The sequence below is a fragment of the Lethenteron reissneri genome, chromosome 51 (genome assembly GCF_015708825.2).
Source record: "Lethenteron reissneri isolate LAM-NWPU_2019-01 chromosome 51, ASM1570882v1, whole genome shotgun sequence".
Taxonomy (NCBI): Eukaryota; Metazoa; Chordata; class Hyperoartia; order Petromyzontiformes; family Petromyzontidae; genus Lethenteron; species Lethenteron reissneri.
The window spans coordinates 11776244-11790252 of record NC_083829.1 but is presented as its reverse complement, the minus strand read 5'-3'; the positions used below and the strand labels follow the sequence as shown (position 1 = coordinate 11790252).

The following is a 14009-nucleotide window of genomic DNA, read 5'->3' as shown; positions in this document are numbered from 1 at the left end:
CACTGAGATTGGATAAAGTAACAAAATACAAATCAGGCAAGGAAACAAACCCTCCCCAAGGCTACTGACAGCGACATTATATTGGAGATACAGAGGCACAAACATAAACGGAGAAGAGATTAACCGCCTAAGTTGTTGATGACAACAAGAAATGTAAATAAATTACGGGAAAGTGATTGAAGGACTTAGCAAAGGAGGCTGCAGTGGTCGGCTAACGTTACATTGGAGCACAACAACAGCCATGGAGAAATATTTTGCTTTCCAAAAGAAAATCTATGTTTTTGAGGGACACAAGGATTTGCGTATCTAGGGAAATTATCGTGGGCAGGCAGGGATACAAAAAAATATGAAATTGAGGTGAGAGAGAGCATGCTGGAGGGGTTTTGGAACATTATATTTGATATTGAAAGGCAACAGACCAATGTGCATGTATGCCCTGCTATAACACGTGGATGTGAAAAATGGATCGTGACAAAGAAATGTTAACAAAAAATAAACACAAAGAACGTATGGAGAGATGCATGCTGGGAATTACACTGAGAGACGAAAATATGAACACACGCATAAGGAAAAAAATACACGAATATTAGAGCCATCATACTGATTGTAAGTGAGCGTGGACAGTACACGCCGCTGCAAGGGGATGATGGGTGACGGTACGGGACTGGTGATGAAATAGCACCGAACGTAAGGAACAGGCCCCAGGAGATGCTCGCGGTGGTGATGGAGCAGCAATAGGACGAGGCAATCTACAGCAACGAAACGGACTGGGGGCTCAAAACAGTGAGGGATGGCGAAAATGTGGGGAGGCATTCGTCCAGCAGTAGATGGATCATGGCTGTCGATCATGATTATGATGATCGATGATATTCCATCGTCTCTTCCTGACCATTCATCGGACTTCAGAAAGCCTAAAAATATATATCCCAAAACTGGATGAAGAATAATTGGCAATATTTGAAAAAATGCTTTATTTCAAAAGCATCAAACAAATCATTAGAACCGCATTCGTTCCTAGCCCAGGTATTGACATCTACAATGAATAAAAATCAGTTTGTATGTATATTGAACTTCTTTCGCATCGTATGTAGCCAACCATGCTAATCGGAGGTGCGGGGAAAGGACAACAAACTAAAAAAAACCCAAACGAAAATGTCACATGGCATGACATGGAGCATGTTGGTCAGCCTCAGAAAATGATACAAAAACTCCACAGGGTTTGGGACCCCATCTGTGGGTCAGAGACCGCACGGTGCTTGTGAATGTGAGCATTGTACGGATGAATGCAGCTCCTTACCCTGAGCGGTGACCCCATAGACGGAGTGTCCATTGGGGCCGGCCCAGCCTCCCGGGCTGTCCACCGAGCCGCCGTGCCGCCCGCGTGCCTCCATGGCGATGCTGAAGGCGACGGCCATGCTTCCCCCCTCTTCTCGGCGACGTTCCTTCCTCTTGGCCTTGCGGCCGATGCAGCCTCTTGTGCTTCTGCCAATGCCTACGGTGCGGGAATGGGAGAACACGCACGCGCGAGTGTGAGTGCGCGCCGATCTGGGCCCGGCTCGGACTGTCGTCGCGATCTCTCTCCACTGTCAAACCATCTTTGCTCTCCCACGGTGCCAATGGTGGTTCTTAAATTACTAAACTCAAACTATTTTTTATTTTACCAGGTAATGCCCACTGAGCTATATATATCTTTTTCAGAAGCGACCATGCCACATATGATAACGAAGTGGCTTATTACGTGGACATTAATAGCAGCCAAATACTCTGAATGCACGTTGATTCTAAATGTGGAGGGAAAAACCAGAGGACCCGGAGAAAAATCCACGCGACCACAGGGAGAGAGACATGAAAACCCCAAATATATAGGTGTCAGGTTTGGGATCGAATCCACAATCTCCTGTATACCAGGCAAGGCAGTTAACATTTCATCACCGTGGTGAGGTAGTTAACATCTCACAACTGTATATACAGTCTTAGGCATGACAGTTGTAATGCTTTATATATTTCATTTACCAGTATCCACAGATATTAATGGCCAAGAATTTATGGTGTCAGGACTCCATCTCAATGCGCCAACCACAATCGCCACCATTCCTCGTACGCACGAACGCACGTGCGCGAGACCTGTTGCAACTCATCGTGAAAAGTTTACTATCGAAGCGTAATGACGATCAAGTGCGTAATGTTAAACACTGTCGCAACATTGACCGTGACGATCGCTAAACCCCATCAGAGCAGATTTTGTACGTCCTCGTTTTTATCGTCGCGTCCAGAAACAACGCGGGCGACCTCGTCAAATGTATCCACGTGATCGTCGGTATCGCCCTCACTCATCGCGGATCGCTCATCGTGCGGTGTTTCGTGGCAGGCCCCGAGTGTTCCAGCCGCCGCTCGCTTAGCGCAACGAGAGTGGAGCACCGAACGGCAGTGATTTGCAGACACCTCGCGCGACTTTACTCTGCATAAAATATGTGGCGCAAGCCATTAAAATAGTGACTTGAAACCTCCTCCAGAACACATTATGGGGAATATTTAATATCTTACCTTTAAAGTAGTGGTTTTTTTTTATTAATGATTTTTAGAAACTAGAACAAAGCCATAAACCAAATTAGAGAAATAAAGTGGCATTGCAATTAAATGCAAAACAAGTTCAATAAATGCATTGTTACATGTATAGTAACATGCTGTATGTAATATACACATATAGTATTATACTCATATAGTATTATACACATATAATATGAACCCCATTAGGTGCAGTGCTGCATTGCAGGATCATGGAAGGTGGCCGCCACTTGGGAAAGTCTTCATCCAGCAGTGGAATGAACAAAGCTGCCAATGATGATGGTGCTGACATGTATTTATCTTTTATCATCTGTAATTTCGAGGGATTTATGAAACACTGGTGCTTGCTTTTTGTTAATCTTGCTATCGTTTGTCATGGTGTACATTTTTTGTTTGTTTTTATGTATTTACTTCTTGCAAAAAGCAAATTTAATTTTTTGTAAATCTAGCCGTCCGTACTTTCAATGAACATGCATAACCTGTGAATTCACCGCTATTTTCCCACAGCATGTCATCAGAGTTCATGAAATGTTTTTCATAATTTACCCGTTTCCTGTCTGTAAATCTGTGTCGTTTCCATACCTACGTCCCCACGAGGTTTGATAACGAGCGTGTGTGTCTGTACAACGAATGCTTACGTGATGTACAACAGTCGACACTGACTTCAGTGTGCCTCCAACTGGCCACTCTCTGTTGAACAATGGATAAATGCTCAGGTCAATCCCAAATAGATTGGGGGCATTCAACCCCTTAGTATCCAAGTGGTTTTAGATGGAATTATTGATTTTCTGTTTTTGTTATGAATGACTTTTAAAGGGTGTTTAGTGGTTTGCTCTGCGATGCTCACACGACTGGGGCACTGTGGCATGCGGTGATCTACTTTGTTATTGAGGAACAGATTCCTTGCCCAGTCGCTGACACCGCAAGGTTGACGACATATGCACTCAAGACTTAATTTGCATTACGCTTTGGAAAACCACGCATTCACTTTGAATGCGTGCTGTTTTTTAGTTCTGTTGACGAACGCTTGTTTGGTATGTGGCAAGAGGCACAGCCGGGGAAAATTTCATTAAAACGCCGTACACAAAGCCACCGTGGCACCGTCGGCACGGTAACTTTGTTTCACGAACGTGAGGCCGCCACGGCAAGTGCCGGTGCCGATGTTCCACCGTGCCGAGCGCCAGCGCCCTTCATCGCTCCCATTATGTCGACATTCCCAATGGGGGGGAACGGCTTTGGCACAATTACCCGCGGGAACAGGGGCACAGCCATCAGTCACCGGGCGCACAATAGAACAACGCAACGAGGCAGTTTATTTCCAAAGCTCTCGCCGTGTCTCCCGGGCGCGGTGTGTCCAACTGTTCTGAATATTGGAAAGGCATCCGACGGTCAGGACAAGTCGATACAGAGCACAGAGGTGACCCGTGGCGGGAGCGGTTAGCGCTACGCCGCGCTGGGAACCCGGCCACCCGGGTTCGATTCCCGTTCACGGCCAACACCATGAGTGACGATTATCTGAACCGGTCATGGGCCTCCCCTAAGTCGACTCAGCCTCAAATTAGTACCTGGTGCGGTGTGTAAACATCGCCATTGAGGAAACAAAGGCGGTCGGGCGTGGTGCTGGCCACCCACCCCCTCGTGTATCGTTCCGGCCTTCATAGGTGCTCGCTAATAGCAATTGCACCGACAGTCTGGTAAGTCTTTGGTGTGTGTGTGTGGGTGTGTATGTGTGTGTATGTGTGTATGGGTGTGTGTTTGTGGGTGTGTATGTGTGTGTGGATGTATGTGTGTGGGTGTATGTGTGTGTGGGTGTATATGTGTGTGGGTGTGTATGTGTGTGTGTATGGGGGTGTGTATGTGTGTGTGTGGGTGTATGTGTGTGTGGGTGTGTATGTGTGTATGGGTGTGTCTGGGTGTGTAACGGCATCGCCTGCAGCCCGCATGGCGGGCAAGGCAGCAACGTTCCAGCGAAACGGAACTCACGCAAATGCCTTCTAGGTTCATGTTGCTGAGGGTGAACGTGAGTGCAAGATTGATTTCTACCGTATATAAACCTCTGCAATGAATCTTGTTGTATTTGCACTTTTACGAGTATACTAAACTCAAAAGAATAAAGACACGGAATAAAGCATTCATGTAAACACGCGATTTTGTTGATGCTCAGCAAATATCCAAACATTATAAAACTGCTTAGCTCTCGAATAAAGGCAAGAAAAATTGCTGAACAAGGTTGAAGGACGGTCAACACAACATTTTACACACCTTCGCGAAATAGCTTTCAGTTGTGCTCTATACATTATATACATGTGAAGCACAGTTGCTGAGCGCGTATCCCAAAGGTTCAACAACAATTCCAAGCGGCCAGCAACAAACAGCACCATGAAAGTTCTAAGAGCTTGGAGGAAAGAGACGATGCCAGGGAGTGCCCAAGCGGAGCAGTGCGAGGAAAGAAACAGAAAGGAAAGTGAACTGCTGCGTGGTGAGTGGATGGGCGAGCGGGTGGATGGGTGAGTGGATGGGTGAGTGGATGGGTGAGTGGATGGGTGAGTGGGTGGGTGGGTGAGTAGGTGGATGGATGAGTGGGTGGATGGGTGAGTGAATGAGCGAGTGGGTGAGTGAAGAGTGGGTGAGTGAACGAGTGTGTGGATGGGTGAGTGTATGAGCGAGTGGGTGGGTGGGTGAGTGGGTGGATGGGTGAGTGAATGGGTGAGTGAATGGGTGAGTGGGTGGGTGGATGGTTGAGTGAATGGGTGAGTGGATGGGTGAGTGGGTGGATGGGTTGAGTGAATGAGCGAGTGGGTGGGTGGGTGAGTGGGTGAGTGAGCGAGTGGGTGAGTGGATGGGTGAGTGAGTGGGTGAGTGGATGGGTGAGTGGGTGGATGGGTTGAGTGAATAAGCGAGTGGGTGGGTGGGTGAGTGGGTGAGTGAACGAGTGTGTGGATGGGTGAGTGAATAAGCGAGTGGGAATCGGTGGAAAGCGGTTAGCGTGCTTTGCTTCGAAACTGACAACCCGAGTTTGATTCCCGTTCACGGGTAACACCAGTGACGATTATATGAACCGATGCTGAGCCTCCCCTAGGTCGACTGAGCCTTAATTGAGTTCCAGATGTGGTGTGTAAACATTGCCACTCAGGAGACAAAGGCGGTCGGGCGTGGTGCTGGCCACCCACCCCCTCGTGTGCCGTGCCGGCCTTCATAGGTGCTCGCTAACAGCACTTGCCCCAACAGTTTGTTAGGGCTATAGGGGGATCTTTGTCTTTGTTTTGCGGGTGGGTGAGTGTGTTGTTGTGGCCTACAGTGTGGTGGTGGTGGTGGTGGCTGCTCACAGTGTGGATGGGACTAAACGGTTTGGTTGCCCGAGTCCTCAACGTGGATGAATCAACGCGTGAAGTCCATGAGAACAGTCGCCATGGTAACAGTGGTAGAAGAGTGACGAGGGGGTGACTGACCACTGGAGTGAATGAGTGAGTGCACGATCATCAATCACCATGACCGCTGTACGTTCAATCTCATCAAGTGCAGTGAAGTTTGAATTGGTCCCTTGCTCCTACCCCGGAAATGACAACAGCAATCCGCATTCGGCCGAATATGTGCCGTGTATGGCACTAATAATTGTTTGGAGTTACAGATGAAGGGTTTGGCGTGGAAATAAAACCAAGCTTCTTCGATGCATCCTTAGCCAGATGAGTGAAAGAGCCATTACACGACCGGCCAGATGAGATTGTTGTGCAAAGCAGAATAACGGGTTCACTTTGGATACGAAAATCATTGTTAAACATTAAAGGAGGAACTGTGGGACTTAAACTAAAACAATCACAAACTAAAGATTTTTATTTTACCGTCCCACTGAGCAATATAGTTCGTTTTCAGAAGTGACCTGCCCACAAATGATGACTCAACAAAGTGGCTTTTCATGTGGGTATTTCTTGCAGCCATTATACTCTACATTTATAGTGGCATGTGCTATTATCTTTCGCTAAAACTTCACCATATTAGTTAATTTATAATGTAATTAGGCCATTGCCCAAAACGTCGCCTATTATAGTTTTTTTTCCCTTTAAGGCCGCAAGGTGTTATTGACGAATGTGACAAACAGTGATGATGGACAACATTAAATACTTAAATAAATCACAGTGCGAAAGAGGTTTGTGGGTTTGACCCGAACTCTGACGATGCCTGTTGTAGATTTGGATTGTTTATATTCTCATCCTGTGGCCACGTGGAAGGGTTTAGCTGTTCGTTGTTGCTGTATTTGTGTGTACCACTGCCAACGCAGCAGGAGCATAACTAACTAATGTGAGCGAATGCGAGTTCTCAAACTCCAACAACTTTTGGAAGCAACTCAAGCTCCAAAAAATGTAATTTACACACTAATCATGAATGCTGCTCTACAAAACACAAACAAAAAGAATACTCTGAGGCTTCAAGGAATGGGCCTTCTAGAAATATAAGATCATGTCCACTTTTTTTCTCATATTACCTGTGACCCTGATGCTATAATTACAGGAGTGGGCTCCACTTACTTAAACACAATGGGTGGCACAGTGGTAACACTTGTGCCTCACAGCAACAAGTGTCCGAGCTTGAGTTCTGACTCCGGCTCCTTTCTGCGCCGCGTTTATCTGTTCAGTCTCCCCCTGTTCTGGACGAGTTTCCTCTGGGTCCTCTGGTTTCCTCCCAAAGCTACAATTCCATAAAATGTCACTGAATTGGCCAAACCATCCCAACTGTGAAAAATTGTCGACAAATTATTCAAATAGCATGACGCAGAGAAACATCACCCCCTTGTCATTAAACATTGGCAGGACCCTCCTGAAAACGAATATTGAGACTCGATGTGGCTTTCCTTGATGAACGAGCATCATAATAATGCATATAGAATGTAACAATGGCCCGAAATCTCTAATCCTGTTGCACAATCCCCAAGTGCTCACAAGTCTCACGAGTCTCAATGGCTGCCCCGCTATCAAAATCGGAATCCGATGAGCTATGAATTTGTACTGGTGGAATCCGATGAGCTATGAATTTGTACTGGTGGAATCCGATGAGCTGTGAATTTGTACTGGTGGAATCCGATGAGCTATGAATTTGTACTGGTGGAATCCGATGAGCTGTGAATTTGTACTGGTGGAATCCGACGAGCTATGAATTTGTACTGGTGGAATCCGATGAGCTATGAAGCTATGTTCCACACATGTCCAGTTAACAAGCGAGCCGCCTTTTCCACTCCACCAGCAGGAGTTCTGCAAAAAGACATTCCACTCCTGCATCTCTATGGGACCTTTGTTTTGCCAGTTTGCACGTTTCACCACGACCGTGCATGGTTAATGCAGACTTCACGCCTTCCCATGGGTGTCTGTTTGGTCTCTGAACATCTTAACACCTCCTGTGGTATTGCCAGAAAGGGTAAAGTCTATTCTTGTTTTCATCATTTTGATACCGGCAAAAAGGTCCCATAGATATAACTGCTCAAGCCGAGCTATTAATACCTTGATATTTGCGATGCCTTTGCGCTGTTTGCCTTTTAGAGTTCTCTGGTCTAACACTGGTGAGACGAGGCATAAAGAAGGCTGTCTCTGGCGTCAGCCAATCAGTTTCAAAGACAACGCATACATTTGTAATGCGGGCGCGGGCGACCTCCCGGATGTGACGTCACGGAGAGGTGGAGTTAGGTGACGTGGGAGGAAAGGTTAAGGTTCTTAAGGGAGGAGACCGGAAGAGGAAGGGAGAACGAGTGGGACTGGACCAGAGTAAGGCCACGTGGGCAAAGCCAAGGGGTGGCAGCGGCGGCCAGCGGTGGCCAGCTAAGGGAGCAGCCAGCGGAGCTGCGAGAGAAGACAGCGGTGGGGCGGCTGGAGAGAAGGCGGACGAGGAGCTGCGGGGAACACAGCCGGCGAGGCTGTGTGTGAGGGAGAGGCTACGAGAGCGACGAGAGGAGAGAGAGGCTGAGAGAACGACGAGGGGAGAAACTGCAGGAGAGCAGTATCAGTGTCAGTATAGAGTCTTATAGAAGGACAGCCGTGCGGGTTAAGAGAGAAGAACCGAATAAAGGACACCAAGCCAGACATCGTGGTCGAGTCCTTTATTACATTGGTGTCGGAAGTGCAACGGCATGTCGAAACAAGTGAGAAAGAAAAATGTTCCAGCGCCGGCATCGGCTTCTTCGTCCGAAGACGAAGACTTCCCTCCAAACATGGATCCTGCCAGGGTGGTGGAGGAGAGCCCTGCTGAAACGAGTGCGGGGACGGGAGTGGAAGATGTAGCCACAGTGTCAGGGCCGCCGACACCATCAGACGCTGATCGGCGATGGCTGCAGGTGGCTGAGCAACTGGAGACTCTCAAGGACGGCCTGGGCCAATTGTGTCATCTCGTCACCCCAAGCACGGCGACGGAGAGAGCGGAGAGTGCTCCACAGGCCGCCACGGGTTCTTCACTCCCGGCGCCATGGGCCACGCGGCAGGAGGCCGCCATCTTGCGCGTGCCGCGGCGGGAATCCGCCATCTTGACCACGCCGCGATTCGACGCCATTTTGAATTTGCCTCCGGAGGAACCATCGGCGGAGGGCGGAGTGAAGCGAAGTCGGAGTCGCCATCTCACCACGGTCAAGGAATTCGCCATTGGGGGCGACTGGAGCGCTTTCGCCTGCAGATTTTTAGCGGCGGTCCGTTCTGCGAGATGGACCGATGCTGAGGCCTTGGAAGTGTTGCCGACTCTTCTGGACGACGAATCTGTTCGTTTTTTTCGCTCCATTAAGGCCGAGAAGAAGAGGACATTATATGGAGTTTTTCAAGAAATGGCCGACGCCTACGAGCCACCTGACGACGCGCATCGGCGATTCGCTCAACGACAACGAGCGCCCGAGGAGTCGCCTGTGGCGTACAGGGGTGCAGTGCTTGATTTGGCTATGGCCGCGTATCCAGATACAACACCTGACCTGCTCGAGCCTCTCATCTTGGGCAAGATGCTCGAGCTGTCGCGGGATCTTGGGATTCCCATGCCGGTGTGCGGGCATGAGAAGCTCACCTCCCGGGCGGCGGCGAAATGTCTGGATGCACAATTCAACCTACGACGATGGAAACAGGTCACGGCGTGGACAGGGGGGCCCGTCGCGGAGGGTGGCGCTCTGGGTTGGGACCCTACGAAGTCGGTATACGTGCCGGATGAGCGGGGCCCTCAGGAGCTGACGGCCGCCTCGGTGCCATGGTCAGGCCGCGGTGGACCGGCCTCTCGTGCTGCACCGCCGATACGCGGGCGGCGCGATGCAAGGCCTGCGCTTCGGCGCAACGACGCCGATTGCTTCCGCTGCGGACGGAAGGGCCACTACGCGAAGGACTGCTGGGCCCGCATCCCGGGTCCGCCACAACAGGAGGCCTCATTACCGGCCAAGCCGCCCAAGGATCCACCGAAACAGGCAAGTCGGCACGCACCAGACACCCGGCAAGGCTTTACACCTCACCCATCACCTTCGTTGTGCGGTCATAGTGTTGTTGTTAAAGAGGGACCTTCGACGGGGCCTTGTCGCTCTGTGACGCAGTGGCGCAAATTGGCACGGAGGGTTGTTGCGGCCGCTACGGGTTCGTCCACCGTGCCGGGGTCTATACAAGGGGTGGACGTGCGCATTTTGGTCGATTCCGGGGCGTCCGCGACTATTATTTCGGATGTCATTTTTCATCTGTTAGGCATCCCACCCGGGGCCGTGCGTCCGGTTTACGGGTCGTGCGTCGCTGCGAACGGGGGTAGTATGGGCATCGTGGGCCAGGTGGACGCTAAAATATCTATTGGGGATGTGTCGGCCTCGGGCGTTGTGTTGATTTCAAGATCCTTGGCAGTTCCCTGTTTATTGGGCACTGATTTTCTGGCTAAGATGCCTATTTTGATCAAAATTAATGAGAATTGTATTGAACTGCCGGGTGGCCGTCAAATTTCGTTTCTGCCGTCGCCCTGGGGGCGACCTGCTTCGGCCGTACAAGTGCAGGCGCTATCCGTGGCATCTGTTGATATTCCACCTGGTTCACAGATGCTTATTCCCCTGCGGTATCGGAAGCCCCTGCCTGGTCGGCTGGGAGCGGTTGGGATCTTGTTGTCACCTTCAGCCTCGATAACGGCCGGATCGGCGCTGGTCGGAGCGCAGACCATCGTCCGGCCAGATCAATTACCGTTTTTGCAGGTGCTCAATGCGGGTACGGAAAATGTCTGTGTCCCAGCCGGCACGGTTGTGGCACATGCCACCACGGCATTTACGGCTCACGATTGTTCGCATAGCCAGGGAGTGGTTGCTGGTGTTTCCGAGCCTGTGGCTTCGGATGACCGCTGGATTGCTAGCTTATGTGACGGAAATTCTTCCCTGTCTGTGGATCAACGGGGTGCGCTTCATAAATTGTTATTGACGTATTCCGATGTGTTCAGCTCCAATGATTTGGATTTGGGACGCACCTCATTGCTTCACCATCACATTGCTACAGGCGACGCTGCCCCTATTCGGTTGAATTCGCACCGAATGAGTCCGGCCGAGCGAGAACACGTTCGGGGGGCAGTGGAGGATATGTTGGCTGCGGATATTATATCGCCGTCGAACAGCCCATGGGGCGCGCCTGTGGTTTTGGTTAAGAAAAAGGATGGCAAATTGCGATTCTGTGTTGACTTTCGAAAATTGAATAAGATATCGGTGGCAGATGCGTATCCCCTGCCGCGTATGGACGACTCCCTCGACGCATTGTCGGGGGCTAAGTATTTCTCTACACTGGACCTCTCTTCGGGATTTTGGCAGCTTCCCCTTGACGAGCCCTCACGGGAGAAGACCGCATTCCGTACGCCGCAGGGGTTGTTTCAATTTAACTGCCTTCCGATGGGGCTGAATGCGGCCCCTGCCACATTTCAAAGGCTCATGGAACTCGTTTTGACGGGGTTGCAGTGGGAGACATGTCTCATATATTTGGACGATATCATCGTCTTCAGCCGCACATTTGATGAACATTTAAGGCGGCTGGAGACGGTGTTCGCGAGGATGCGCTCCGCGAACTTGAAATTTAAACCAAAGAAATGTCACCTACTGCAACGGTCCGTCCGTTATTTGGGGCACATCGTGAGTGCTGAGGGGGTGTCTACGGACCCGGAAAAAACGGCGTGCGTCCGAGATTGGCCGACTCCGGTCACCGTGGGGGATGTACGTCGCTTTCTGGGATTTGCCTCGTATTATCGAAGATTTGTACCGAATTTTGCGACCATCGCGAGGCCCTTGCACCTCCTTACGGGTAAGGGACGTAAGTTTGCGTGGGGACCGCCGGAAGAGGCGGCCTTTCAGAGTCTGCGTAATCTGTTGGCTACCGCCCCAACATTGGATTATCCGGATTTCAATCAACCGTTCATTCTTGATACGGATGCGAGCGACACAGGTATTGGCGCGGTGTTGTCTCAGTCTAAAGGGGGCGTAGAGCGCGTCGTTGCGTATGGTAGCCGGGTCCTGTCGCCCGCGGAAACACGCTACTGTGTCACTCGCAGGGAACTCTTAGCCGTTGTTTTTTTCCTACGTCAGTTTCGACCGTACCTGTACGGCCGTTCCTTTATCGTACGTACGGATCATGCGGCCTTGCAATATGCCCTTAAAATGGATCAACCTTCCGGCCAGCTGTCGCGTTGGTTGGACACGCTGCAAGAATTTTCATTTCAAATTCACCATCGTAAAGGGGTGCGCCATGCGAACGCAGACGCACTTTCTAGGTTGCCGCAGCGCTCCCCTTGCAAATGTGCGTCGGGGACGCAGAGATGTGCGCCCAGCCTACCCCCCCCTCAGCCGGTGGTATTGGCTGTGGAGAAGTCGGATGCTACTGTGGAACCGGGGCCGACTGATGGGGTTTTGAATCTGCCACGGTCTGTTTGGATAAGGGAGCAAATGATGGATGAGTCGTTAGTGTCCTTGCGGAAGCGATCCAAAGTGGAGGTTGGGGGTCCGGTTACGGAGGGTGCGCCGGAAACCGCGGTCCGAGATGGTCTGCTTATGTGGAGGGAAAGTCTCCAGGAACACTGGCGTCTAGTGGTGCCTGCGTCCCTCCGATACGAGTTGATTAGAACTCTCCATTGTGACACGCTATTACATCTGGGTGTGCAGAAGACCTTGTTGACGTTGCAACGTCATTATTTTTGGCACGGCATGTCGACGGATGTCGTGGGGCACGTCCGCGCGTGCCCTGACTGTGGCCGGCGTAAGCCTCCTAAACATCCTTATGTGCCACCCTTACAGTCAATTCGGGTGTCTCGGGTCAATGAATTGGTGGCACTGGACATTTTGGGACCTTTCCCACCTTCGGCGAGGGGTAATAAATATTTGCTGGTCGGGGTTGAGTACCTCTCCCGTTGGCCGATGGCCTGGCCGTTGCCCGATCAATCGGCCGCGGCCATTACCGACGCCTTTTTGTTCGGATATGTTATGGACAAGGGTGCGCCGGAGAGACTCCTTACGGATCAGGGCCGAAATTTTTCTTCGAAATTATTGGCGGAAGTATGCGCGGGCCTAGGGACTAAGAAGGTCCGGACATCCCCATACCATCCGCAAACGGATGGTATGGTTGAGCGGCTAAACCGGACATTGTCTGCCATGCTGTGCCACACGGTGAGTGAGCAACAATCGGATTGGGACCTGCACATCCCGGGGGTGCTTTCGGCGTACAGGATGACTCCTCATGCGGCTACGGGTTATTCGCCATTTTACCTTATGTATGGTCGGGAAAACGTGCCGCCAATGGATGTGCAGATGGGAACCGGTGTGAGGGGACCTTGTAAACCGCTTCCTGACTACATTCGGGACACTGTTCGCCGGGTCTCGGAGGCGCGGGAGAGTGCCCGTGTGGCTACGGCCAAAGCTCAGGCCCGAAATGAGAGGTACGCACGGCGTTCCAAAGGGGAGTGCCCCTGGAAGGTTGGGGACCTGGCCTGGCTCCATTGCCCGCAGGTGCGGCCGGGTACCTCTCCCAAATTTCACAAACCTTGGCGAGGGCCTGTCCGCCTCATTGAGGTTCCTAATCCTCAGTCGGCGCGTGTTCAAATTGGTTCTCGCCGCTGGTTTGTTCACACGTCGCGCTTGAAACCGTATGTTGCTCCCCTACATGATGCATCATCTCCCAATGTTGCCTTGCCGGGGTCTGTTGCTGCCGACTCTCCCCCGCCTGCGTCCATTGATCTTGCTAGAGCGCCTGTCGTACCTGTTCCAGGCAGGCCGGCCTTGACACCGGAGGGGACGAGGCGCTCTGCTCGGAGGGTGCCTGCCAGATCTGCGGGTCCTTCGAGCCCTGCAGCCCTTCCGACCCCGCTGCAGACGCATCCGCGGGACAAGCCCAAGACTGATCCTTCAAGGACACGGGACGTTGGTGGACTTCCAACAGCGACAGGGGGATTTCACCCTGTCGCTCCTCAAACTCAATCACGTTCCCGTTCCGCGGATGGGCCGCCGA

At 51.2% G+C, this 14009-nt stretch overlaps 1 protein-coding gene across 1 annotated transcript in view; it reads right to left on the bottom strand.

Moving 5' to 3' along the window:
- The window catches only part of LOC133355557 (uncharacterized), a 569922-nt gene that overhangs the window by 105003 nt on the left and 450910 nt on the right, over positions 1-14009 (bottom strand). The window contains exon 4 of the mRNA XM_061572897.1: positions 1298-1492. Within this exon, the coding sequence (XP_061428881.1) occupies positions 1298-1492 (195 nt within the window). The remainder of the gene's footprint in view (positions 1-1297; positions 1493-14009) is intronic.